The 25,668-nt window shown below is 41.6% G+C and overlaps 1 protein-coding gene across 6 annotated transcripts in view; it reads right to left on the reverse strand.

The window, feature by feature from the left end:
- The window catches only part of USP25 (ubiquitin specific peptidase 25), a 57,126-nt gene that overhangs the window by 17,716 nt on the left and 13,742 nt on the right, over positions 1-25,668 (reverse strand). For 4 of the 6 annotated variants that reach the window (XM_035114628.3, XM_088667981.1, XM_035114627.3 and 1 more), the window contains exons 2-12: positions 22,030-22,107; positions 20,159-20,303; positions 18,035-18,158; positions 12,389-12,551; positions 8,867-8,953; positions 7,487-7,624; positions 6,272-6,348; positions 5,457-5,530; positions 4,489-4,637; positions 2,437-2,564; positions 477-572 (exon numbers count right to left, since the gene is read on the reverse strand). In XM_035114628.3, the coding sequence (XP_034970519.1) occupies positions 477-572; positions 2,437-2,564; positions 4,489-4,637; positions 5,457-5,530; positions 6,272-6,348; positions 7,487-7,624; positions 8,867-8,953; positions 12,389-12,551; positions 18,035-18,158; positions 20,159-20,303; positions 22,030-22,107 (1,259 nt within the window). Of the gene's footprint in view, positions 1-476; positions 573-2,436; positions 2,565-4,488; positions 4,638-5,456; positions 5,531-6,271; positions 6,349-7,486; positions 7,625-8,866; positions 8,954-12,388; positions 12,552-18,034; positions 18,172-20,158; positions 20,304-22,029; positions 22,108-25,668 lie in introns of those variants that run through there. The other 2 variants (XM_088667983.1, XM_088667982.1) reach the window with 2 other exon arrangements.

The following is a 25,668-nucleotide window of genomic DNA, read 5'->3' on the forward strand; positions in this document are numbered from 1 at the left end:
AAGCTCTTTCTGTGAGGGAGAACCCTGGTGCGAAAAGAGCTTTTAGGCTCTCTGCCTGAGTCTAATTTGGGTGATTGTGTGCTGGCCAGCCACCAAGTGTATATAGTGTTTTGAGAGTCATTCTGGCTGATTTTTATGCCAGTAAACTCTTCTGACTACCATGGTTGCAATAGGCCTGGACCACTTGGAAGTCAGTGCACACAAATACCTATGCATCCCATAAAATGTTGAGACAGATTGGACAGTGATCTGATTGGGTATAACGCAGTTTCCTGTGGTTTCACTGCTATGGGGAAAAACCAATTTCAATAAAAGACCACTTTACCTACTTATGACTCTAGAAAAAAGGAGAATAAAATAAAGGCAAAATGAAAGAAATTCTGGGGAAATAATAATATAAGGGCAAAACAGGTTCCAATTTGTACATCTGAAATGTATCATGACTATTAATTACCAGAATTTAAAAAAAATATTACCGTTCTAGTCTCTGCTGCAATATTGTGAGGTATTCTTTAAGTCTTTTTATTTCTTCCCTCTTTATTCGTGTAATTTCTCTGTTTTTGTGCATATATCTGTCAACAGAGAACAAATTTCTCAGTGTTACATTTCAGTAACAGGAGCACATAGCACCTGAACACTTTCTTGTAATAATTTAACAATATTTTGATATTACAGACTTTCATAGAAAGATATTCAAGACTGTTTTCTTGTTGCCTGAATAACAGGTGAGTACATCAATTGGCTACTGATCATAAAAAAAGTTATGTACACATACAGTATATATTTCTAAACTATTTTCCATTGTTAGATTCTAACTTAATTGTCTAGAACTGTTATCAGAAAGTGAATTAAAAAAAAAACTTTAGGAAGCTTCCTCTTTCCCCTGGTATTAGGAATGTTACCAGAAGCTGCAATCCTATTCACACTGACCTGGGAGTAAACCTTATTGTACTCATTGTGGCTTATTTCCAAGCACCTATGCAGAGAATTGTGCTATGACCAACCGTTCTATTATATCCTGAAGGTTCAAGATAGCTAACAATACTGCTTAATTCTACCAAGTGTAGAGAGATGCAGAGTAGACAAAAGGGTCAGAACCATCATCCGCCTGTCATCATCTACTATACCTTATCTGAAGAAGATATCACAACTATTTCTGACGTGCACATTCTGGGTGAGCCTCGAGGCCAGTGGACATAATGGGTCTTTCCCTGTCTCTCCCCATTCTCTGATGCCCTTTGCATCAGATGTTTTCTGGAATGTGTCCCAACCCTCTGGGGAAGGCAAGGTCTAAAGGAGGTAGAAAGGAAGGGGAAGTCCCACCGTGTCTGCTTGTGTGACGCGGAGTCTTGCCCTGAGACTCACCCTGAGCATAGTTAAGTCTGTTAGGCAAGCCAGATGCCACAATTTGGTATCACCAACCTCTATCTCGAGCATCAGCTTCCTGTACCTTAAATCTATTTGTTTCTCTGAGACACACAGCTTGCACTGAAGTGAATCAGAAAGTTTTATGAATTCAAGTCCAAGAACGATATTAACAGTGCAAGCAATGTAATTAGAAGCCACAGCAGATGGAGGATGAACATATTTGTATTAATGGCAACATATTTACAATATTCATCTATTTGCAGATGAAGAAATATATTACTGCCATTAAAAAAACTTGTTATAAAAACATTTAATGCCATATTTGAGAACAAAATATGAGTTAAAGCTCACTCAGGAAAGGAAAACAATATAAACATTTTCACCTCACTGATATTCAGCCTTATTTATTTATTATTGCACTTACAAAAGTCTGAAAGCAGTTGCTTTGGTTGACATATACAGTGTAACCCTATGGACCAATTATCTGCAGGAAGCTCCGCTGGTCACAATAGGATTTAGTTTTGACAAAACATGTATAGGATTGACTTCTATCATTTCCACATTAAAGGTAAAGGTAAAGGACCCCTGACGGTTAAATCCAGTTGTGAACGACTCTGGGGTTGCGGCGCTCATCTCACTTTACTGGCCGAGGGAGCCGATGTTTGTCTGCAGACAGTTTTTCCAGGTCATGTGGCCAGCATGACTAAGCTGCTTCTGGCGAAACCAGAATAGCACACAGAAACACCATTTACTTTCCCGCCAGAGTGCTACCTATTTATCTACTTGCACTTTGACATGCTTTTGAACTGCTAGGTTGGCAGGAGTTGGGACTGAACAATGGCAGCTCACCCCTTCGCAGGGATTTGAACCACCAACCTTCCGATCGGCAAGCCCAAGGTTTAGACCACAGTGCCACCAGTGTCATTTCCACATGGGGAGCTGAAAAACTTTTCACTGTGTAAAAACTAAAAAGTTAACATGTCAGATAATTGACTGCTACTACCTACACTCGGACAATAATTATAGTCCATTATCTTTTGCAATATACTATTACACAAGCTTCTGTACCTGTCTAGGTATAGAACTTGAGGGAATTCTAATTTGTTGTGTATCTTTTCTGGTCTTCCCAAAGCCTGGTTGAATTCAAATCTTGAAAGCTCAAAGGTTAAGACAGGAGGAAGTTCAGTAAACCAGTGCTGAGAAAAAAACAAAACACAAAAAGCGTGAATTGTTAAGGAATATGCCTTTCGACTCTAATCATTCAAGTGGGGGGGAAAGGTATTTTAGGGAATAAATCAAAGTAAACTTTCCACGGTGCATCTTTTACAGTTGTATATCTAAAAAATAAATAAAATATTTGCTTTAGGTCAAACCAGGAATATATATTATCAGGTTCCAGTACTCTATAATGCCAAGAGGTCTGTTCAGCATGTGCTGAAAACAATGCAACTCTGGGGGATCAAAAAGATATATAGAAATTGAAACCACACAAGTTTAGTTACATTAAGGCTCGTGCACCCACTACATCAACCACTGAGACAAACACGCTGCTGTTAGGCTTTCTTCTAAAATAGTCTTTGTCTTTCTCACCTTCTTCAAGCTAAGTATTTTTTTTGGGCTCACTTTATAAGCATTGTAATAGTGCTATCACTACATTCGCATTTAATTAAATGTTTTGCTTTGATTTAAAATCTGATGGCATCTTGCATTTGCTGGTAATTGGTAACCGTACAGCAATGTATTCCAACATCATAATTACTTTCTTTCTTAAGTTTATTTACTACCACTGATAATTCTGTGAACTAAGATGTAGTGCAAAAAATTAAGTTGATTAAAATCCAAAAATAGCTTACTTTCCTATATGAAAATTTGGAAAAGCATTGCACACTATCTTTGCTTTATTCATGTATTTAATCCAAACTACTGACCTTGGCATATAATAATCAAAATGTGTCAGATGCATATAATTTTGTAGTGTCTGCTTTTCTAGAAAATGAACAGATCTGTTCTCTTTATTCCAACTCACTAGGCTGAACTTTGCATTGAGAAACTCTTTGGGAAAGATGTTATCCTAGAACCTTAGAGAAGATCAGGACAAAAAATAAAAAATGAAAAACACAAAATGTTATCTACAAAGAAAGCCCAATAGTTCTGGAAAGATTTCTAGACATACCTGAGAAATTACCTCCTATTCAGAAGGAAAACTCATTTTATAAAACTGATTCGCACATCTTCTCCAAGTAGGAAAGCTTTTTAAGTATAAGGTTGACTGAGAAGATACAATTATTATTATGTTTAGCTTCCTCCATTCCATTTTAAAATGCCTAAATTTGGTTTGTAGCAGAGAATTGTATCTTCTAAAACTTAAAAGTCAAGTGGAAGAGATGTTTCTTCATCTGAATACATTCAAAGGTGTGAAATCTTTACCCAAACTTTCCTTGCTGACACAAATTCTAAAATTTTAGAATGTTTAGGCCCATATATTAATAGGACATAAATTCACCATCTGCAAAGCATAAATGTATGAACACCCCTAGATAGCCAGTGATCCAGTCCAAGTGGACATTTCTGTTACGCAATAGAAATGTTTACTCTCATAACCTATTTCTACCAGGGCAATATGGAATTTTTGTGGTATAAGAACCACTACCTGAAGATGACATTCTAAGTCCATAGTAAAGAATAAGCTTACCTCCTGGATAGGAGATATATTGCATAATTTAATTGTCATAGTTTGATGCAATGAATCACTCAAGCATAAAGTTTACTGGGTTGCCAAGAGCAAGCATAATCTAAATCCAGATCACCTTTCCAGTTCTGTGGCAAAAGATAAACTGTAGAACCAGTTGGAATGTACTAATTTAGATCAACTCATTTATTGAAATAATTCAAATGCTTCCAGCCAAACATTTCCTTTCTTGAGCTACCATCTCTAAATATTTTCCAAACTGGTGGTTATCCAAAAAAATATCTGAGATGAAACTGGGCAAGTCTTACCAGCGTAAATAAATGACCTGCCAAAATGATTTGCATTTGTGCCATCATTTTTGCCATTTTAAACTAGGTCAGCTTCATGGAAACGGTTACCAATATCTCTAGAAGTCTAAGCATATCACTCACCTCCTGGCCGGACTTCCCAGAATTTTCTGAGTGCAAGGATTCAATTTCCCCTTCTATCATGGCAGCTTCTAGGCACTCATGTAGATCTTTGAAGCCATTAACCTGAAGTGGGTACTGGCCAAACATCTCTGTATTTTCAAATTTCTTCCCTTATCAGAAGAGGGAGGAGTTAAGATTTCAACAACAAACATTTATCATCATATACACTATGAAGATGCATTTTATTTCATAGCAGCTCTTAGATAAAGCTGATTATAAAACTAACTCACTTATCTGCATGCTATGTGAAATGTCTGTTGTGAGCTATGCAGCAGAAGGTTATGCTCTGGAGAGTGGAAAAGCAAGACGGAAAACCTCCTTTTCATCCCCCTAAAACGTCCCAATACTGTGCAGAGAGGAGCAGAGCATTTAAGCCTTACAGCACACCTCCCCTCAACCCTAATCACTCCCCACTTTTTCCAGGTTACTTACTCCAAGTGGTATGGGGCTGAGCAGGCCAATTTCCTCTTCCCCGACTCCAGTCCCCCACCCGCAGCAGTCCACTATTGTTACATCATGAAGCCCCTTATATGGGAGGACTTCCCCACTGATCTCAAGTGGCAAGGGTAGCTCTGGAGGTATGGGAAGATGTTGGCAGAACTACCCAGCACTCATACTAAGCCTGATGCCTTGTAAACAGATGCACCACCTTTTAGCTTTCAGTTTCAACTAGATACTGCCAAACAAAATTCTGCTGCACTTACACACCATTATCTGGAGTATTTATAATGTTTTCCCTAGATTTTCACTTCACAGCTTCTACACACAGAGAGACTTGTATGCACTATTTTTGTTCATCATTAACATTTTGATTAGAGAGAAGATAAGCCGCCCAGAGTGGCTGGGGAAACCCAGCCAGTTGGGTGGGGTAGGAATAAATTATTATTATTATTATTATTATTAAGACTGTTCCCACTCAAGAGCAGTACCTTCAAGAACTCCAACTGCTAGAAACCGCCCATAAAACAGCTCTACCATCGGGTTCTTTGGCTTTTCTCCATCCCTAAAAATACAATGATTAAAATAAACACACACACTGGAATTACAAGAGTAATCTGCTTCAAGAAAATGTTAAGTCTGCATTCAACAGAGCCAACATTTATTTTATTGACCTTATTGATCTAGTCATATGCTTTTAAAAGCACCAGGAGAATCTGAGGTGTTTTTGTTTTGTTTTTTTTACAAAAAATATTGTTATTAATTTATTTGATGTGTATCCCGATTTTTCAAGCAGAGTCCACAAAGTGGCTGATATTAATATATTACAACAGTTTCACTACAGATATTGCACTTCAAGCAAGCAAAAAGCCAAAATGTACACATGGAGGATGCACAGTTCCTCTAAACACAGGGAAGCAGAACAAGGGACACTGCCAAGCTGACCCAGGGGCTGGTGGGTGTTGGTTCTTTCCCCATCTCCTTCCTTTACCCCCAGCTCTGTCACAGGGCAGTTCTTTACCACATGGATGACATCGGGAGGGTGCAAAAGGAAAATAGATGATGTCATCTTTGCTTGCCTTCCTCTCTCTTTCACTTGATATTACATGGCTGCTGTAATCACATTTAATCAGTACTGCCACTACTGTATTGGAAATGATTTTTATTTATTTTTCTAAGAATAAATGAGAAGCACATTTAGATTCCTGAGGGTGAAATTTTGAGCAAAGTCCTTCTACTCCAAGTAACAAAATTTGTCCTACAGGAAATCAGAAGACACTGCTGGTTTCTTTAAATGTCTACTTACTGTTCCTCTTCAGCTTTTATTTGGAAGGCATCCTCTAACCAGTCTAATAACTTGTGTGTGAATTCACTGACATCTTGCTGTTGAGAGAGCAAATGAATGCACATTCAAATCTAGTAGTCAAGAAAATATTCTATTCATCAGCTATGATACTTGTAGATATTAAGTCTCCTATGGCTAATATAATGGGAAGCTCAATGTATTGTGTGAACTGCTGTGCAAACACAGGACAGGAGTGGGTTAAAATACCTTCCAAAGGGCTTTTGACTATTATGCAGTATTAAAGTAGTTGGTATTTTCCCATACTAACTTACTTTTCAACAGCTTATTGATTTTTATTTTTATTTTTGTAAACTGTTGTGATTTACAATCAAGTGGTATGTAAAATTTTGTTAAATAAATGAATGAATTGTAAAGGGTAGCAATCAGCATTGAGATTATTTTTACAAATCAAGCGATACATACATTTTCTTAAATAAATGAATATATAAATAAAATAGTCCTACTCAGAGTATGCCCATTTAAGTTAATGGAAATGGCAAATTTAGCTTCATTCATTTCAATGGGTCTACTCTGTAGGTTTGGTTGAATATAGCCCGAAGAATCGGATTCAATTCCACTACTACGGTATATTGCAAACCGATATTTTGCTTTACAAATTTAGCTCTGTAGGCAGAAATAATAGCCTGCTGCAACCATTATTGACTTCTCAATCTTCTGTAGGGCTGTGTCTATTAAGAGTGAAACCACAGCAGCTTCAGTGAATAGCAAACACAGTGCCAGTCCTTCAAATGCACTTATAGCAAGGCAAGATGGTTTCTGTTACCTATTTCCTAGAGATTCCATTATTCCAATATAACCCAAGATAAATACCAATTTATATAAATAAGGGACTTCAGCAGTTGAATAACTGAACTTCTAACCTTGGTACAGATGTGCATCCAGCAATAAAATGTTATTTGGTTTTAAAATGTTATGCTTACTATTTAAAAACACCAGAACATAAAATTAAAAAGTGTATATGAAGTCCAGGATGCATTAATAGGCGCAAAGACTGTGCAATTATCAGAATACTGCATAATATTTGATCACGGCAGGTTAAGTGTGGTTTGTCTCATAGGGAAGTAGCAGAAATTGCAACGCCATGTTTGTATGCTTGGTTCAACTATAATTTATATGGTTATTTCTATTCAAAATAAGAAAGAATATTAATATTACCTGCTGAGAGTCATTAGATTTGAACGCATCTTTAAGGATTTCCACAGCTCTTGATGGATCAACATATTTTCTTTTTGAGCCAAAAAGAAGTGCAAATAAGTATCTTAGCTCACGCATAAAAGGCAAATTTCTATTTTCCTGTGTACAAAATAAACAAACAGTTATGAGGTTGGTTTTTTTTAATACTTTATATTGCCACATTATAATTTCTAGATTACTGCTGCATAAATAAACTACCAAGAATGCTTTTCTGCAATACTAATCATAACCTTGTCTCTCAAAAAATGACTAAACATATTCAGGGGGGTGGGGTGGGGAGGGGTGAAACAGCTCAATGAATGACTCCTACTACCACAAATCCAATAACAGTTGTACCGTTTTAAGACAGGAAAAATATTTCTTATTTCCCTGCCTCAATTCCATTCCACAGAAAGGGGACTGATGGCCTAGATAAACCAAGACACCAGTTATACTAGTGTCAAATGATAAATTACGGTATAAGTTCTAGTCCTCTGCCATGAGGCAAATCCCTTTCTTCCCTTTCACTATCCCAGGATTCCCATGCATTAAATAGGTAACAGTTACACAGATATCGATATCTTAAACCCCTGTAAAGGTGACCAATTATCTGCACAGCATGGCACCACAAGTCACCAGAAGTGATGGAAATGGGAATGAAGACTTCTCTCAACCCTTGAAGCTCAATTCTATTATCTGCAGCTGGTGTCCAAAGCTAGTTTTACTTGCTTGTCTTTAAATGCAAAGTAAAATCCACTTTGCTGAAAGTCTGCAGCAATTTCAAGAACTTAGATGCCTCTCTGCAGGCCTTAGAATGTAAAAAAAACACCCCTGCCTCCTTCCCTACAGACGTCTTGGGCATTAAGATTGGCAGGGGGTAGTCCTCAGAAGTTCAGGAGGTGGCAGCCTGGGAGAGGGTATTCTCTATGGCAGTCCCTAAGGGGTTGAATTTCCTCCCCACAGATGTGCATCAGGCATCTTCATTATGCTGTCTTTGTTGTATGCTGAAGATGTACTCCTTTATGCTGGCCTTTGACAACCAGGATAATAATAGATTAGGTCCCACCATATTCTCATGGCTGCAATTTTTTTAAACTGATTTCAGTAATGCATTTTTGAATTGTTGCAAACCACACTGAGATCTCAGTTAATGGCAGGTAAGAAAACTAATAAATAATAGTTTCCATCGCATGCAGCAGAACCTTAGTGCTAATGTTGTACACTGATGAATATGACCCTTTCCACACAATTCTTTCAATACCACATCTGAATTTTTCCAAACTGGGGCAAAACGCAGTGGGGTATTATGCATTAGGAAAAGCATTATGCTAGTCTATTCGTAATGCATATTTCTACTTATACCTTTTGGTTTCGGGGCAGATCATGAGCGCCGGCAGGAGGACTATAATTCAAGACTAGCCTTCGGAATTCCAGCAGATTAAATAACGACTGAAAAAGAAAAGGCATTTTATATAACCTTTTAAAATTGCAGATCATTTAATGTGTTTGGTATTTACACTTTAACATACTTAAAAATACAGCAGAAGTACAGAACTGGTTTGTGGGTTGTAGCCCATATGGAGTGCCTTGTATGCTTTTTGCTTTATTCTGAAAAGCTTTGTGGAGAAACCGTATTTTCTGAGTTTTTTTTTCCTCTTAAAAGGAATGGATGAAGGTATTTAAAATGTGGAGTGTAAATGGTTCATTGTACAGTATAAACAATACATGCTTTCTCTGGGAACTGTAAGATAGCCAGTATAAGAATGTGCAGGTTGCTGACAAGAGTTAACCAACAGTAGAGATTTTTACTTGTCCAGTTAGAGATCCTGCCTCACCCCCCTGTTGCAGTTCAGCTGTGGACATAGGAATCCTACCCATATTTTAAAAGATAGTTGGAGGGCACTCCAAATGCAGCTTCAACATACCCTCTGGTCATATACTATGCTTAACAATCCCCATATGCCCAAGCTCTTCGGAATATTTAACATATCAAACCTTAAGCTGAACACATTTATACAAGCTCCCAGCTTTTCAAAACTAATTTCAAATTGTCTCACTGTTCTGGTTTGAGATTGCTGCTTTCTGCCAAGTCTACACTGACATCAAGTGCCATGGTAACAAGCTATACATAAAAACCTTTGCGAATAGCAGCTTCCTAGCAACACACCAGTTCTAGCTCAGAGCTGAGGGGGGAAAGGTCCATCATCATCATCATCATTTGGGGGGGGGCAGGAAAGTCATTTAAAGAAGTTAGACACACAACTCAAACGCCTTCAAGTTTACTAAGAACCAAATCACGCTATGCCGTGTACTCACTCTTGGGTAATTGTACAAAGGACAGCAGCCTTAAAGGCATCTGAATTAAATGGCAGCACTTCAAACTTCAAACGTTATGAAGTCTAGCAGTTCTCCCTCTTGCTCCTTCTACCATTGCACAGAGTGCAGGACTGACCAGCTGAGACCCAAATGGTTTCTGAATCTCTGAATTTGGGTGGGTCAACCCTACAAATAGCATTTTAGGTACTACTGAAGAAGCAAGGTGAAAAAAGGCTTGAGCTACTTGTGCTTCTTCCTTGTTCGGGGGGTTATAATGGATTCAGGGATGCAACACACATCTCCACAATGTAGAGTCAATGGCAATGTAACATTTGGCATCAAGCTGCTGTCTGAATCATGCTTAGCTTTCATAAAAACTATGGTATTAAAGGGAAGAGAACACACCACACAAAAAGCACGCTCTACAATATGTTACAACTGAGACGGTGGGAGAGCTTCGTGGGAGCCTATGCACTACTTAAAAGGGTAGCAAATGATTAGAAAAGAACCAAAGAGATTCATGCTAGATATTTTTATCTTCTGATTAATGAAGACATTTATGCTTAACTGAAGATGTGTTACTGTTATTGATTTTAGAACTATGCAGGATAAAAAAATGGATGAATGGTAAGTACTAGAAAAAGTAAAGGGCTAAATAAATCTCAGGATATAGATGTTATATTCTACAAACTTTAAGAAGCAGATTCTATAATGGCTTTGAGTGGAGGTCTTGGGGTCTTCATATTTAGTATTGCTCACTTATAGATGCACTGCTGAAATATATTTTAAAAATCATCTTCAGTGCTGAAGCTAGCATGCATGGAAGTTGTATGGAATTTAAGTTTCCAGAAAATATTGTATCCACACAGAGATTTGTGGTACCACACAGTCTAACAGAACGTTCAAATCAACTTTGCTTTTCTGGCAGATAATACTGACTGAACAAAAATAAACTTTTGGCTTAAAATGCAAGTGGTGGAAACCAAAGAAATGATCCATAAAAAGACAACATCAGTATAGTTAAACTTTCATTAGGACTAGTTTTGAAAGAGAAATTTGTGTCAGCAGTGTAAGATTTATTTTCGTTTCACCGTAGTACTATACCACACAGCATGTCATTTATTAATGAAAGCAACATTGCACATTGTTGACCTCTTATTAAAATGTGTCAGATTTCAAAAGACCCCTAGGGAAAGCATGAAATATTGTCCCACAGTGGATGCAATCTAAGGAGCCTATCAATCCTGTGGTTAAATAAATACTGTAGTAGGTAATGTTCAAATTTATCCCACATGAAGTCAACGAGGATGGTAACTTGAAACATAATCTGTTCTGGTTGTCAAACAAAACAGATAAACTTAAGTATCTGTATTTCTGTCACTACAAAACTGTAATGTATCAAACCTAGCATTTTGATAGCAATTTTAAGGCAATCATCTCATTTCAAATTTGTAACAACAACAACAACAAATTATTACATGTACCATGTATGTGGTAGGTAGCAGCAAATATAATATGACTAAGAGGTATAAAGTTGCATATGGGTGGCATTAATATGCAATCACAAGACTAAGGTCAGTTTTCAAGCCTCTTGACGAGATTAATTTTCCACTACTTGGACATGTACAACTACTGGAAATGTGGTCTATTGTAAGCATTAGGGAAAACTAGGTTGTGAAAAGTTCATCCGTCCTTCTCTATTTGATTGGCGTAAAACCAGGCATCCCCAAACTGTGGCCCTCCAGATGTTTTGGCCTACAACTCCCATGATCCCTAGCTAAGAGGACAAGTGGTCAGGGATGATGGGAATTGTAATCCAAAACATCTGGAGGGCCGAAGTTTGGGGATGCCTGGCATAACACCATCACAGAGGAGAAAAGAAGGACTACATAGAGGCAAAAAGGATCACCCAGATGTCTACAAGGACATACTCCAGCACACACTGTGGTTTTATCACAGTGTTTCATGGAATTGTAGAATTGGAAAGGACCCTGAGAATCATCTAGTTCAACCCCCTGCAATGCAGGAAAATGCATCTGTCCCTTACGGGGATCGAACCTGCAGCTTTGGTTCCATGCTGTGTGCCATAAAACTTGTACTGTTCCAGGGGCCTTCCTAGTGTTCATACAGGAGTGCCACATGTGTTTCACAAAGCAACTGAGTCAAGCCACAGTTTGGATGAAGCCAAACTAATTCATTGACTTATTCATTTTAATGCTTGATGTTTTATTATGGTTTTATATATGCTATAAGCCGCCCAGAGTGGCTAGGGAAACCCAGCCAGATGGACAGGGTATTCAGCAGCAGCAGCAGCAGCAGCATCATTGCATGCTTATCTTCTTAATAACCAAGATTTCTTTAGTATCAATCCCATAATGTAGTGGCAATTCTAATGTCAAATTGATTTTGTTAAGTGTAGATAATACTGAACATTTTCTGCTGCTTCGTCTTATGTTTCTGCACAGCATGTTCTCTGTGTGTTAAATCAGTTACTTGTACCTCCGGTATACATAGGTGCTTGGTACATACCATGGTTTAATTTTTTACTTAAGTGTATAAATCTTCTACCTGTATAACTGCACTGAACCAGCATGTATTGCCAACATTTTTCAATCCCACCGGACAATTATCTTGACGTTTTCTATCATACGGATTTGGAGAGTCACTCCACACTTCCGGATGTGTCCTTTTCAGACTTGCTTTGTTTTCTGCTATGCTGGCTTCTAAAACTCTTAGAAATAAATGAAATAATGAGAAAATGGAAAGTAAGCAATAGTATATTAAGATCATGTCATAACGGGAAACACAACAGCTCAGAAACTTAGGATACATCAGTACAGATTTTTCCAACAAATAATGATTATGCAACTGGGCTTATATATAGCAATTTTATTGATTTTTTTATTATTAATTAAATTTCTATACGTCATCTGATCTGCATGCATGTGTTCTGTGTGTAAGAATGTGGACTGGCCATACCCACTGCTAACAAGTGGCCCCTAGAAGGTCAACCAAGGGTGAATGAGGCCCTTATGAAATAATAAATTTGTTGGCCTTTAAGCTGCGATAAGACTTTCTTGTTAAAGTTGCTATCTAGTGGCATATAAGCTTAATACAACTACCACCTCTGTTTTTGGAAAATGAAAGTATTCAAGTATATTTAAAAAAACATTTTTTATTTGAACCATTTTTTATTTCTACAATATTTAGACCAATCTCCATGTTATAAAGCTTGAATTAAATATTCTCTAATAAAGAATTATGAAGGAAAATTGTGTTAACATGTTATAAGGAGATACTATCATTGCTTTGTAAACTGCTGTGAGGATTTTTTTGTTTTTACATAAAAGTGGCATATTTTATTTTATAAAATAAATAAAACTATAAAATGTGATAGTGAAAACCTGGTTTACTTTGACTTTAAAACTAGCACATAGCTCCCTACCATAGGATTACCATAACATATAGTTGCAAGATGAATTTTCCAAACCCTACGTTCCTTTTCATAGAACTTACAGTACTTCTTCCCTAGAATACCATCTAGTGTCCTTTAAGAAAATAGACAATTGAATTCCCAAGAGGTATATATCAGCACTCAGGAAGCATACTTTAAAATCCCAAGACAAGGGAAGTCCTAGTTGAATACTACTCACTTGGAACAAAGACATACCGTGTTTCTCATATTTTAAGGCATCCCCAAAAAATAAGCCATGACAGGATTTCTAAGGGTTGGTGAAAAATAAGACATACCCCGAAAATAAGCCATGTCGTGTAGCCCCGACCGAGCGAGAGGCGAAGGCGCGGGACCCAGCAGGAGCTCCCTGCCTGCTTCCCCGAGCCGTCGCGCATCGGGGGACAGAGCCGAAGATCGGCGGGCGCTCCTTGCTGGGCTTGACAAGCCCGGCAAACAGCGCCCGCCGATCTTCGGACCTGTGCTGTGTGACAGGCAGGGGTGGGGGGAAGCGGAGATCGTTCTCCGCTCTCCCCCCACCCCCGCCTGTCACCGAAGATCGGCGGGCGCTGTTTGCTGGGCTTGACAAGCCCGGCAAACAGCGCCCGCCGATCTTCGGACCTGTCCTGTGTGACAGGCGGGGGTGGGGGGGAAGCGGAGATCGTTCTCCGCTCTCCCCCCACCCCCGCCTGTCACCAAAGATCGGCGGGCGCTCCTTGCTGGGCTTGACAAGCCCGGCAAACAGCGCCCGCCGATCTTCGGACCTGTCCTGTGTGACAGGCGGGGGTGGGGGGGGAAGCGGAGATCGTGCTCCGCTCTCCCCCCACCCCCGCCTGTCACCAAAGATCGGCGGGCGCTGTTTGCTAGGCTTGTCAAGCCCAGCAAGGAGCGCCCGCCGATCTTTGGTGACAGGCGGGGGTGGGGGGAGAGCGGAGATCGTTCTCCGCTCTCCCCCCACCCCCGCCTGTCACCGAAGATCGGCGGGCGCTGTTTGCTGGGCTTGACAAGCCCGGCAAACAGCGCCCGCCGATCTTCGGACCTGTCCTGTGTGACAGGCGGGGGTGGGGGGGAAGCGGAGATCGTTCTCCGCTCTCCCCCCACCCCCGCCTGTCACCAAAGATCGGCGGGCGCTCCTAGCTGGGCTTGACAAGCCCGGCAAACAGCGCCCGCCGACCTGTGCTGTGTGACAGGCGGGGGTGGGGGGGAAGCGGAGATCGTTCTCCGCTCTCCGCCCACCCCCGCCTGTCACCGAAGATCGGCGGGCGCTGTTTGCTGGGCTTGACAAGCCCGGCAAACAGCGCCCGCCGACCTGTGCTGTGTGACAGGCGGGGGTGGGGGGGAAGCGGAGATCGTTCTCCGCTCTCCGCCCACCCCCGCCTGTCACCGAAGATCGGCGGGCGCTGTTTGCTGGGCTTGACAAGCCCGGCAAACAGCGCCCGCCGATCTTCGGACCTGTCCTGTGTGACAGGCGGGGGTGGGGGGGAAGCGGAGATCGTTCTCCGCTCTCTCCCCACCCCCGCCTGTCACGGAAGATCGGCGGGCGCTGTTTGCTGGGCTTGACAAGCCCGGCAAACAGCGCCCGCCGATCTTTGGACCTGTCCTGTGTGACAGGCGGGGGTGGGGGGGAAGCGGAGATCGTTCTCCGCTCTCCCCCCACCCCCGCCTGTCACCAAAGATCGGCGGGCGCTGTTTGCTAGGCTTGACAAGCCCGGCAAACAGCGCCCGCCGACCTGTGCTGTGTGACAGGCGGGGGTGGGGGAGAAGCGGAGATCGTTCTCCGCTCTCCCCCCACCCCCGCCTGTCACCGAAGATCGGCGGGCGCTGTTTGCTGGGCTTGACAAGCCCGGCAAACAGCGCCCGCCGACCTGTGCTGTGTGACAGGCGGGGGTGGGGGAGAAGCGGAGATCGTTCTCCGCTCTCCCCCCACCCCCGCCTGTCACCAAAGATCGGCGGGCGCTCCTTGCTGGGCTTGACAAGCCCGGCAAACAGCGCCCGCCGATCTTCGGACCTGTCCTGTGTGACAGGCGGGGGTGGGGGGGAAGCGGAGATCGTTCTCCGCTCTCCCCCCACCCCCGCCTGTCACCGAAGATCGGCGGGCGCTGTTTGCTGGGCTTGACAAGCCCGGCAAACAGCGCCCGCCGACCTGTGCTGTGTGACAGGCGGGGGTGGGGGAGAAGCGGAGATCGTTCTCCGCTCTCCCCCCACCCCCGCCTGTCACCAAAGATCGGCGGGCGCTCCTTGCTGGGCTTGACAAGCCCGGCAAACAGCGCCCGCCGATCTTCGGACCTGTCCTGTGTGACAGGCGGGGGTGGGGGGGAAGCGGAGATCGTGCTCCGCTCTCCCCCCACCCCCGCCTGTCACCGAAGATCGGCGGGCGCTGTTTGCTGGGCTTGACAAGCCCGGCAAACAGCGCCCGCCGACCTGTGCTGTGTGACAGGCGGGGGTGGGGGAGAAGCGGAGATCGTGCTCCGCTCTCCCCCCACCCCCGCCTGTCACCGAGGATCGGCGGGCGCTGTTTGCTGGGCTTGACAAGCCCGGCAAACAGCGCCCGCCGACCTGTGCTGTGTGACAGGCGGGGGTGGGGGAGAAGCGGAGATCGTTCTCCGCTCTCCCCCCATCCCCGCCTGTCACCGAAGATCGGCGGGCGCTGTTTGCTGGGCTTGACAAGCCCGGCAAACAGCGCCCGCCGACCTGTGCTGTGTGACAGGCGGGGGTGGGGGAGAAGCGGAGATCGTTCTCCGCTCTCCCCCCATCCCCGCCTGTCACCGAAGATCGGCGGGCGCTCCTAGCTGGGCTTGACAAGCCCGGCAAACAGCGCCCGCCGATCTTCGGACCTGTGCTGTGTGACAGGCGGGGGTGGGGGTGGGAAGCGGAGATCGTGCTCCGCTCTCCCCCCACCCCCGCCTGTCACCAAAGATCGGCGGGCGCTGTTTGCTGGGCTTGACAAGCCCGGCAAACAGCGCCCGCCGACCTGTGCTGTGTGACAGGCGGGGGTGGGGGAGAAGCGGAGATCGTTCTCCGCTCTCCCCCCATCCCCGCCTGTCACCGAAGATCGGCGGGCGCTGTTTGCTGGGCTTGACAAGCCCGGCAAACAGCGCCCGCCGACCTGTGCTGTGTGACAGGCGGGGGTGGGGGAGAAGCGGAGATCGTTCTCCGCTCCCCCCCATCCCCGCCTGTCACCGAAGATCGGCGGGCGCTGTTTGCTGGGCTTGACAAGCCCGGCAAACAGCGCCCGCCGACCTGTGCTGTGTGACAGGCGGGGGTGGGGGAGAAGCGGAGATCGTTCTCCGCTCTCCCCCCATCCCCGCCTGTCACCGAAGGTCGGCGGGCGCTCCTAGCTGGGCTTGACAAGCCCGGCAAACAGCGCCCGCCGATCTTCGGACCTGTCCTGTGTGACAGGCGGGGGTGGGGGGGAAGCGGAGATCGTTCTCAGCTCTCCGCCCACCCCCGCCTGTCACCGAAGATCGGCGGGCGCTGTTTGCTGGGCTTGACAAGCCCGGCAAACAGCGCCCGCGTGCACTTTATTAAAAAATAAGACATCCCTCAAAAATAAGCCATGTCGTGTTTTTTTGAAGAAAAAATTAATATAAGACATGACTTATAATATGAGAAACACGGTAAAGGACATCCAGAAATAACAAAGGTAAGCAGACAACATGCACATCATAGCAAAAGTAATAGTAAGTTATGTCAGGAACTTTGTGCATAATATTCAAAGACATGAAAATTTCACACATGTTGCTTTGTTGTTCAATATAGCAACAATGATACTCTGCAAATTTGTAGGACTGATACCTGACTGGCATTTGGCTACTAGAAATGTTTTATTGTAAGTTTTAATGTTATTAAAGTCATCACTTCAATGTTTATGTATTTGTTTTAGCTATTTATTCTTTACAGGCACCAAAGGCTAATTGATGTTGACATCCAGACCAGATGTTCTTCTAATCCAGCATCCTGTTTCCCATGATAGTAAAACAGATGCTTCAAGAAGGTCTGCCAGCAGGGAATTAAGGCAGCAGCCCCTACATGCTTTTGTCTCAAGCAACTAGTCCACAGTGGCATACTGCCTCTGATGTTATTTAGGTATTAGTCATTGATAGTGCAGGAATTTGTCCAATTCCGATTTTAATCGCAATATGAAACCATGTAAAATATGGAGCATTTTTAGGTTGCTTCTAAGTGACTGAATGGGTTTGTCTTTTAAGGGCACAGAAATGTATGGAGGAAGGGGAAGAAAACAGAACCAAGCATGCAGAAGAAGTAGGGAGTGGGCAGCTTTCATTTAAAGCAGGAGTGGCTGACATGTGGTTCTCCTGATGTTGCTTAACTATAACTCTTATCAGCCACCATGGTGCAATAGCTGGAAGGTTAAATGTTAGGCATTGCTGGTGCCCCCAATATATTACAAGCATTATAAATAATTCCACATGTTTCAGTGGGCCTCAGAACCTATGGTATACTAATTCTGAAGACAGCAATTCTACTTTAAGTGGAAGCTTGCAGCAGCAACCAGTTCCTAGACAGCCAATTCCTGGATGTGGCTGTCACACACAGAGCCATAATAAATTTTAATACTAAAATATCTCAGATAAAGTTTAATGTCAAATCCACCTTCACAAACTCTTCTCTGAAGAATTACAAAAATAGGTAGCTCTAACAAATTCACGCATACGGAGAGTGATTTTTAATATCTAGAGCACACCGCAACAAAGAAACTATCATTCATAAAGAAAACCAATATTTTATTCTTATTTGCTTACCTGCTAATGGCTTGTTCCTCATCTGTTATGCCAGTCTCCCTGAATGCCCTGTTTGATTCCTCCAAACTGAGAGCAATTGCTCTCTGAAGATCATCTTTATCATCCCCTGTGAGATCAATCACATCTGAAATGCAAAACTGCATTTCTCAAAATTAAAAATGCAACAGAATGAAAAGCAAACCCACTACAGATAACTCAAAGCTAGTTTATACCAACATTGGCCAGCTTCATTCTCTGAACATTCTATTCAACACTATCATTAAAGATTGGCCATATGTGGACAATCATCCATGTAGTTATCATCCATGACTTATGAAGCTATGAATTATTGAGTGGTGTGATGGTATGCTCCTCCCTCATCTTATCTCATGCTGGTTTCAGAACAATGGTACAGGCTTGGGGGGATTTGGGTTTAATGTCCCTGACAATCCAAGCCATGATCTCCACAAGGAAAGCCAGTCACAATGGAAGAAAGGAAAAGAGGAGGACCAGAGGAGGAGCATGTGGCCACAACTTCATAAACTATGGCTTGTGAAACCTCAGTTGATTATCCAATACAACCTGTGAAATACGTAATATTTCCCTAGAGTGTATAAATACATCAATTTCTGACATTAAAAAAAATCTAACCAGGTAATCAATCCAATTTGGGCTGCAGCTCAGCTTATCACCTGAAACTAATTTCAAACTACCAGGTTTGTTCAGAACCTGGTAACTATAGATTTGTGGTTTGGAAATAATGGGAAACTATAGTTTATTATCCTATAAACTCCTGCAGTACTCAAGGAAGGAAGGGGACGGTACAAGGATGTAATGTGCAGGTACAAAGCTCATGCATATCTTGGTCTAATAAGTTGGGATATGCATGTATGACCAGATCATATAATATAGTGGTCAGTAAAGGTCAAGGTGGCTGTTCTAATCTGCAGATTCTGGTGATCTGAACAGTGTCATGCCCACAAAACTGCTCAAAAATATGTGCTAATGGTTAGATTGCTAAAAAAACTAGAGGCTGCAGACTGTCAGCTTTCCACACAGAATGCTTCATGTATTTAGAGATGGAAAACAAGGTAACTTTAAACAGCTGCTGTCACACTGGTTGGAGCTTGTCTGCTTCTCTCCTAAGTGTGTTCCAAGGAAATAAGTCTTTCATTTCCTTTATTTTAACAAGAGCACTATCATTACAAATCAGACAACACTATCCATTGTTAAACATGGAGAAACTTCAAAATGTGCCAAGGACAAACCCTATTGGCCTTTCCAAAGCTTATACACTTTTCCCTTTCCTTGTTCCTGAACAGCAAGTTTTTCTGCCAACTAGTAGGAAAAAAAGCATCCAGAGTTCTTACACCCGTCATAATCATGACAGAACACAAAAATGAAATGCAAGTCTATATTAACAAAAGGGTTGGGTGTGATGCTTAGAAATCTAGTGTGAGGTGCTTCAGGTTCACTTAGCATTAAAAATGAATGCTACAGGTCAGACTTATTTACTGTTACACTAGTCTTACTCAACAGTACATACTTTTGTTAATCACAGAATATATTAACTTTAAATTTCAAATCTATGCGCTGTTCTTTGGCCAAATTGTGAGTTTTCTGGGATTTTGTAACACTTCTCAAGTTAAATGGGCTTGCACTGGGACATATGGATTCCAAACACAAATAGTTTTCACATGGCTTTTTTGATATGGATTGATATTTTATTGATAAGCTTCACTAATCAGAGTAATATTTTCTTGCTTCATATTTTGAAGTAATTACTCATTTGGAGGCATTTCTAAAAGTACACAGATGGGGGTATAAAGATAGTAGGTCAGCAATTTTCCAGGGCAGCGAAATCATAATTACCAGATATTAATGTTGTTTTTCAAATGGTGAAAGCTGAGTGCACTAGATGTACCCTCGTGGTTTCCCTTTCATTTTCTGTTATATTACTATATTATTGTGTTTTCAATAAAGACAAACTTCTTGAAAAATATATCACTTTAACCAAAACCTCCAAGATCTATAGGCATAAAGGAAACACTTAATATAAAATATCAGACTGGAGTGAGAAGAGGATTTTCTGACCAAGCATTTAGTTTGGTTGGTACTTCAGTAACACAGAAAAAAACCACTTACTTGTATCTGCTTGGCTGCCTACGCTGATGTATCTGTCATTGCCAGAAAGTGCTGTTTGATAGTACGTTGTCTCTTCCTGCTGAGGAATCTTAGCATTCTTTGCAGTAAGGAAAGCAACCGCTAACTCCAAATTCCCATTGCTATCCTTTAAATGTAACAGAATAAACTTATTAGTATGCCATCTTATAACCAACCAATCTTGTCAGAGCTAGCTTCCAAAACTAACACGAATTACTTTACACCTGCACACAATGCATACAATTTCATGGTTAGAAACTTACCATAAAATTATTTACATGTAAATTAAGTCGCACTAAAGAAGGTGATAGATTTGTGCACAGTCTCACTAGTTTCAGCAGAAGGACTCTCTACGACTGGAAAACCAACAGAAATTAAAAGTGCTTTACTTCTTGTTGGATGATACTCATAGTGTTTAGTTCCTTGGGTAAGCTGATTCCAAGAAGAATTTAAAATAAAAAATATTTGAAATAAGCAATCAGTTAAGCAGAGTAGAAAAATTCTAGTCATCCAATGATGTCTAATGCAGGTGCCTAAGAATGTTGATGGGGGTTAAACCACAGAGCCTAGGGCTTGCCAATCAGAAGGTCGGTGGTTTGAATCCCTGCGACGGGGTGAGCTCCCGTTGCTCGGTCCCAGCTCCTGCCAACCTAGCAGTTCGAAAGCACGTCAAAGTGCAAATAGATAAATAGGTACCGCTCCGGCGGGAAGGTAAACGGCGTTTCCGTGTGCTGCTCTGGTTTGCCAGAAGCGGCTTTGTCATGCTGGCCACATGACGTGGAAGCTGTACGCCAGCTCCCTCAGTCAATAACGCAAGATGAGCGCGCAACCCCAGAGTCGGTCACAACTGGACCTAATGGTCAGGGGTCCCTTTACCTTTTAAGAATGTTGACACAAATACACATCTTCCAATTAACCAGTTGCTTAAAATTTATTCTGATGACTTGGAATTAAAAACATTTTGCCAGCCCTGAGGATGATAATTTGATAACACTAATGCAAAAGCTCAAAGCATACATGCCATACTACAAGTATTTGGTGAAATACCAGAACAAAAAGTCCTACAAGATTGCTTTTTCTGAAAGAAGCCCATACTTTCTTTTATATATTTGGATTAAAATATTTTGAGATGAATTCACTTTTCTGTTAGACACATTCTCAAGTAGCAAATCTAAGAGTAAAACGGCTTACAATTGATAAAAGCTGAACAGAACAGAGAAAGCAGGTAAGATTTTGTGTCAATGTGGTCTTGAGACACGCCTTTTCCCTGTTCTAAAGTTCAGAGACTGTAATAAAAGATACGTTCCCCAACTGAATAGCAAGAGGTGGCAGGGTCTTGTGGAGGCTGAACCTTAACCAAAGAGATCTTTTCTTGCTTGCATTGGTGAACTGGCAACATGGAGTCAAAGGTTAGCATCTCAGACAGATGTCAGAAAGGGTTTCAGCATGGTATGCTCCACATACATAGTATTTCTTAGTTAGATAAAGTATTTTACAGGCATGTTTTCATCAGGAGCATTATTTACATAAACCATTTTGGAAGGCCCTTATATTTCCTAGTCCCCAGGGTATGGTACAAAAGGCCACTACCTTGCTGAAACTAAGGCTGTCTATATCCGGTGAATGCCTATATATCTGGTACATATAGGCATTCACCAGATGAAAAACAAAGGCAAAATACAAAAGGAAGGTATGTGTTTTTTAAACCAGCCTTTGTCATACTTTACGTTATCTGAATTCCTCACTTAAATAATTTTAAAGCAATTATATTAAAAACTTTCTGTCCATCAGAAGGAACCTTATTTAGATGCAGACAGATATAAACACAGAATCACCTTTGAAAACCACCATACCTTCAAGGCTTGCTGCAGTACTTGGGTGTCATTGATGCCAGTGATCTCTCTTAGCTGATTCAGAAACGTCTGCTGGTGCTGAAAAATAAAAAAGCTGGTCAGCACCGAAGACAAATCATGGCAACAAAACCCTTTCAGCTTGTGGAAAGAGAAGGTTTGTGGTGATATTTTTATTTGTCTTTGAAACCATATATTACGGGAGAGTCTGGAGAACACGTATTTGCTTAAGATGAAAGCAAATACTTCTGTGAGAACTAAAGAATTAGGGGACAGAAAAGGGTTCAATTCAATCTTCCCATGCCATTATACCATATTAGAAAGTGAGCCTTCAAAGCATAAAATAGTGTCCTAAATAGAAAAATACCACACAGTATACTACTGTGAAAGCATGGGCTAAGCCCATAACGGCAATCATTGTTATCTCGGGATCTCAATATTTTAAATACAGTCATACCTCATGATACGTCAGCTTCATGTTGCATATTTTCAGGTTACGGACGCGCCGAACCCGGAAGTCCTGGAACGGGTTTCTTCTGGGTTCGGCACATCTGTAACCTGTGTGCATGCGCAGAAGTGCCACATTGCGTCGTGCACGTACACAGATGCAGCGCTTCATGTTGCGGCCTTTTCATGTTGTGAACGGGCCGCCGGAATGGATCCCATTCGCAACATGCGGTAACCACTGTACCGCAATACAGAATTCTCTTATTTAAGTATCACTGCCCATAAATATACAATGCATAGAGTCTAGCTCAGAAATAGATATTATGATGCTTTCCAAGCACTGTTCAACTGCAGCTTCCAACATCCCTGGAGTGGGGGTGGTTGGTATCCCAAATCCAACTACGTATGTCAAGTATGTCATGTACTTTAATATCATAGGCAACCATCTAAAAATGAACTGGTGTTGTCAAGTAACTAGGAAGTCTCATGAAACAGCTCTGGAAAGTGATTGTAAAAACAAACAAACAAACAAACAAACAGGACCTTTAATTTTGGTCCATATATTTCAAATTCAAACATGACATAACTTAAGACAGCAAATAACAAAATAGCCAATCGTATTGGCATATTCCTCGCAAGAAAAAGAAAAACTATCCATATAAGGTTATTTAATACTACATACCACCTTTCCACTATAAAAGCAATGTTCAGGATGGTTCACAACATTAAAAAGAACCCCACACCTAAAAGTTGTGAAGCACAGTGCCCTTTAGCATCAACAGTGGCACTGAGCATGCTGAACTGATCAGATGGCAATACCCAGGTACTGATAAAAAATACATTTGAAACATGTTGCATTAATAAAATACAGGCTGCAAGTTGTAAAACAGTGATGTGGACAGTAAATAAGTACACACACACACAATGGTTCTGAACACTGTTGGATGTAATACAAGATTTCCACTATCCATGTTCCTAAACCAGCAACCGTATACTACATCACTAACCACAAAAGAAAGGCTGATATTGAAACACTGAAAATTGAGTTTTTTAAAAAATCTATCCTTCTGGCTTTAGTGCCTGCAATTTTATACTGTATTTTAAAACCTCATGTGCTGAACATGTCAAAAAATCACTGCTGATGTCACCAGATAACAAAGCATAAATATGTGTGCAAAATTTATTATAGTTCTTCGGGGAGGGGGCAGTCCCTTATACAAGTACACTTAAGGAATTATATGAAGTACTCAGTGTTAGGCTCTTACCCAAAGCTTATCTGGCCACAGCATAACCAGCAAAGAAGAAGTTCACTAACATAATACCGTAGCAGGGCTTAGCTACAATCTAAGTCCAGATCCCAAGAGTTGCTTCAGGTCACACAACGGATTGCAGACAAGCAAGTGGGATTTTTAGGTTTTTTCATTTAGTAGAAATCCCATCAATCTTAAAAGCAGTTTTCCTCTGCGGGAAAGGGGGCTGTTGTTAAAAATAAAAAGTAAAATAAAAAGCTTACTGCCTCCTTGGGCTCAGAGAACCAGTTGCATGACTCTGTGGAACCTGGCTTAAGTGCTTAGATAAGGTAATGCTTAAACCTACTGCCATACTACCGGTACTAGCAGGCTGCTGACCATACAAACTTACAATCTGACAGCTACCTTCTCCAATTCACACATTTTGCAGTGGGAGACATTTTTTGTGTTATGGTGGCAATGTGTGCATGTATTATAAACAAACAAGCCTTTTATCTTTTAAGAAGAATTGTGCTTTTCCCTGACCTTATTTTGTACTAATGTTTGGGAAATGAGCAGTGTTATCTGTTTAAAGATACTCAATCATTATGGAATCAGAAACAAAGACATACATTAAAAGCTCTCAAAGTGTCTGTTGTGATGTCTTGTTTATGCGCCTCATGTCACAGTTACTTCTGTTTGATATGTACGTAACTGCTTCCTGTGCCTTGTTTAAATTATTAGTTCCTCAGGAACTAATTGTTAGTAAAGAATTTCCCAGCATCCAGGCTTTCATAAACAAAGTTATGAAGTACCTGGCATGAACTCTACAGCTTTCCCACTTTTACGGCTTTACATCTAACTTACAGATTTACATTTCCCTCCATCAAGCCAGAGCATACAATGGAAATCCAATTTCTCCCTTTTTAACATAATATATTAAAGGATGCACTTTATACAAAGGTGATACTAATCAGCATCTGAACTGATAAATAAAAATAGCCAGGTAAAGTGCTGACACAGCATGAGGGTGCCCTATGTCATTTACTTTTCCAAGCTAATTCCCATTCTGCACTTTCGGCTGCCAAAACCCCAGACTGTGGATGTCAACTGTGTTAAGTGGACATTTATGCCTTCAGAACTGGAGAATCACCAATGTTCCCACATAGGCTGCCAAAAGATAATCATTAGATGCTAACTATTTTCATTTGGACGCAGCATGAAGCAGGGTCAGAGAAGTGACAGAAAACATTACAATATGTTCAGGCTCTGAAAACAGAGAGAACACCAGCTTCTGGGGAATAGCAGAAGAGTGTGACTGTGCTCATGTCCTGCTATAGGCTCCTGGCTGAGCTCTGTGAGAAACAGGATGTTGCATTCCATAGGCTTTTAGTTTGCTGCAGCATGGCTCTTAACATGCTTATTTATTTAAATGTATATACATTTTATTGGATTAAACAAATATCCTTATTAATATTAATGACAATATAAGCTTTCACGGATACATAAATTTAATTATTGCAATTATTATGCCATGATTTAAAGTGTATCAGCACAAACCTTTTCAGCTACTTTTTAAATATCTGGTTAGCAATTTGCTATTTTCTTCTTGTTGAGATTATAGGAATTATAACAATTTCTACAGTAATGCCTATAGAACATGTCATTCTAAATAAAATTCCTGCCATAACATGCAAACATGCAGAAATACTACGTAGAACACAAAGCTCCCAAGATATGGGGCTTTACATGAGTTGCTTAAGCACCTGTGAGCACTTAGAAAAAAATGTTGTGATTACTAAGGCCAGGCATCCCCAAACTGCGGCCCTCCAGATGTTTTGGCCTACAGCTGCCATGATCCCTAGCTAACAGGACCAGTGGTCGGGGAAGATGGGAATTGTAGTCCAAAACATTCTGGAGGGCCTGTAGATATGTCTTCTAGTGGCTCACCATACTGGAAGGCAAG

Source organism: Zootoca vivipara, chromosome 4 (genome assembly GCF_965207765.1).
Source record: "Zootoca vivipara chromosome 4, rZooViv2.hap1.1, whole genome shotgun sequence".
In the NCBI taxonomy this organism is placed as follows: domain Eukaryota; kingdom Metazoa; phylum Chordata; class Lepidosauria; order Squamata; family Lacertidae; genus Zootoca; species Zootoca vivipara.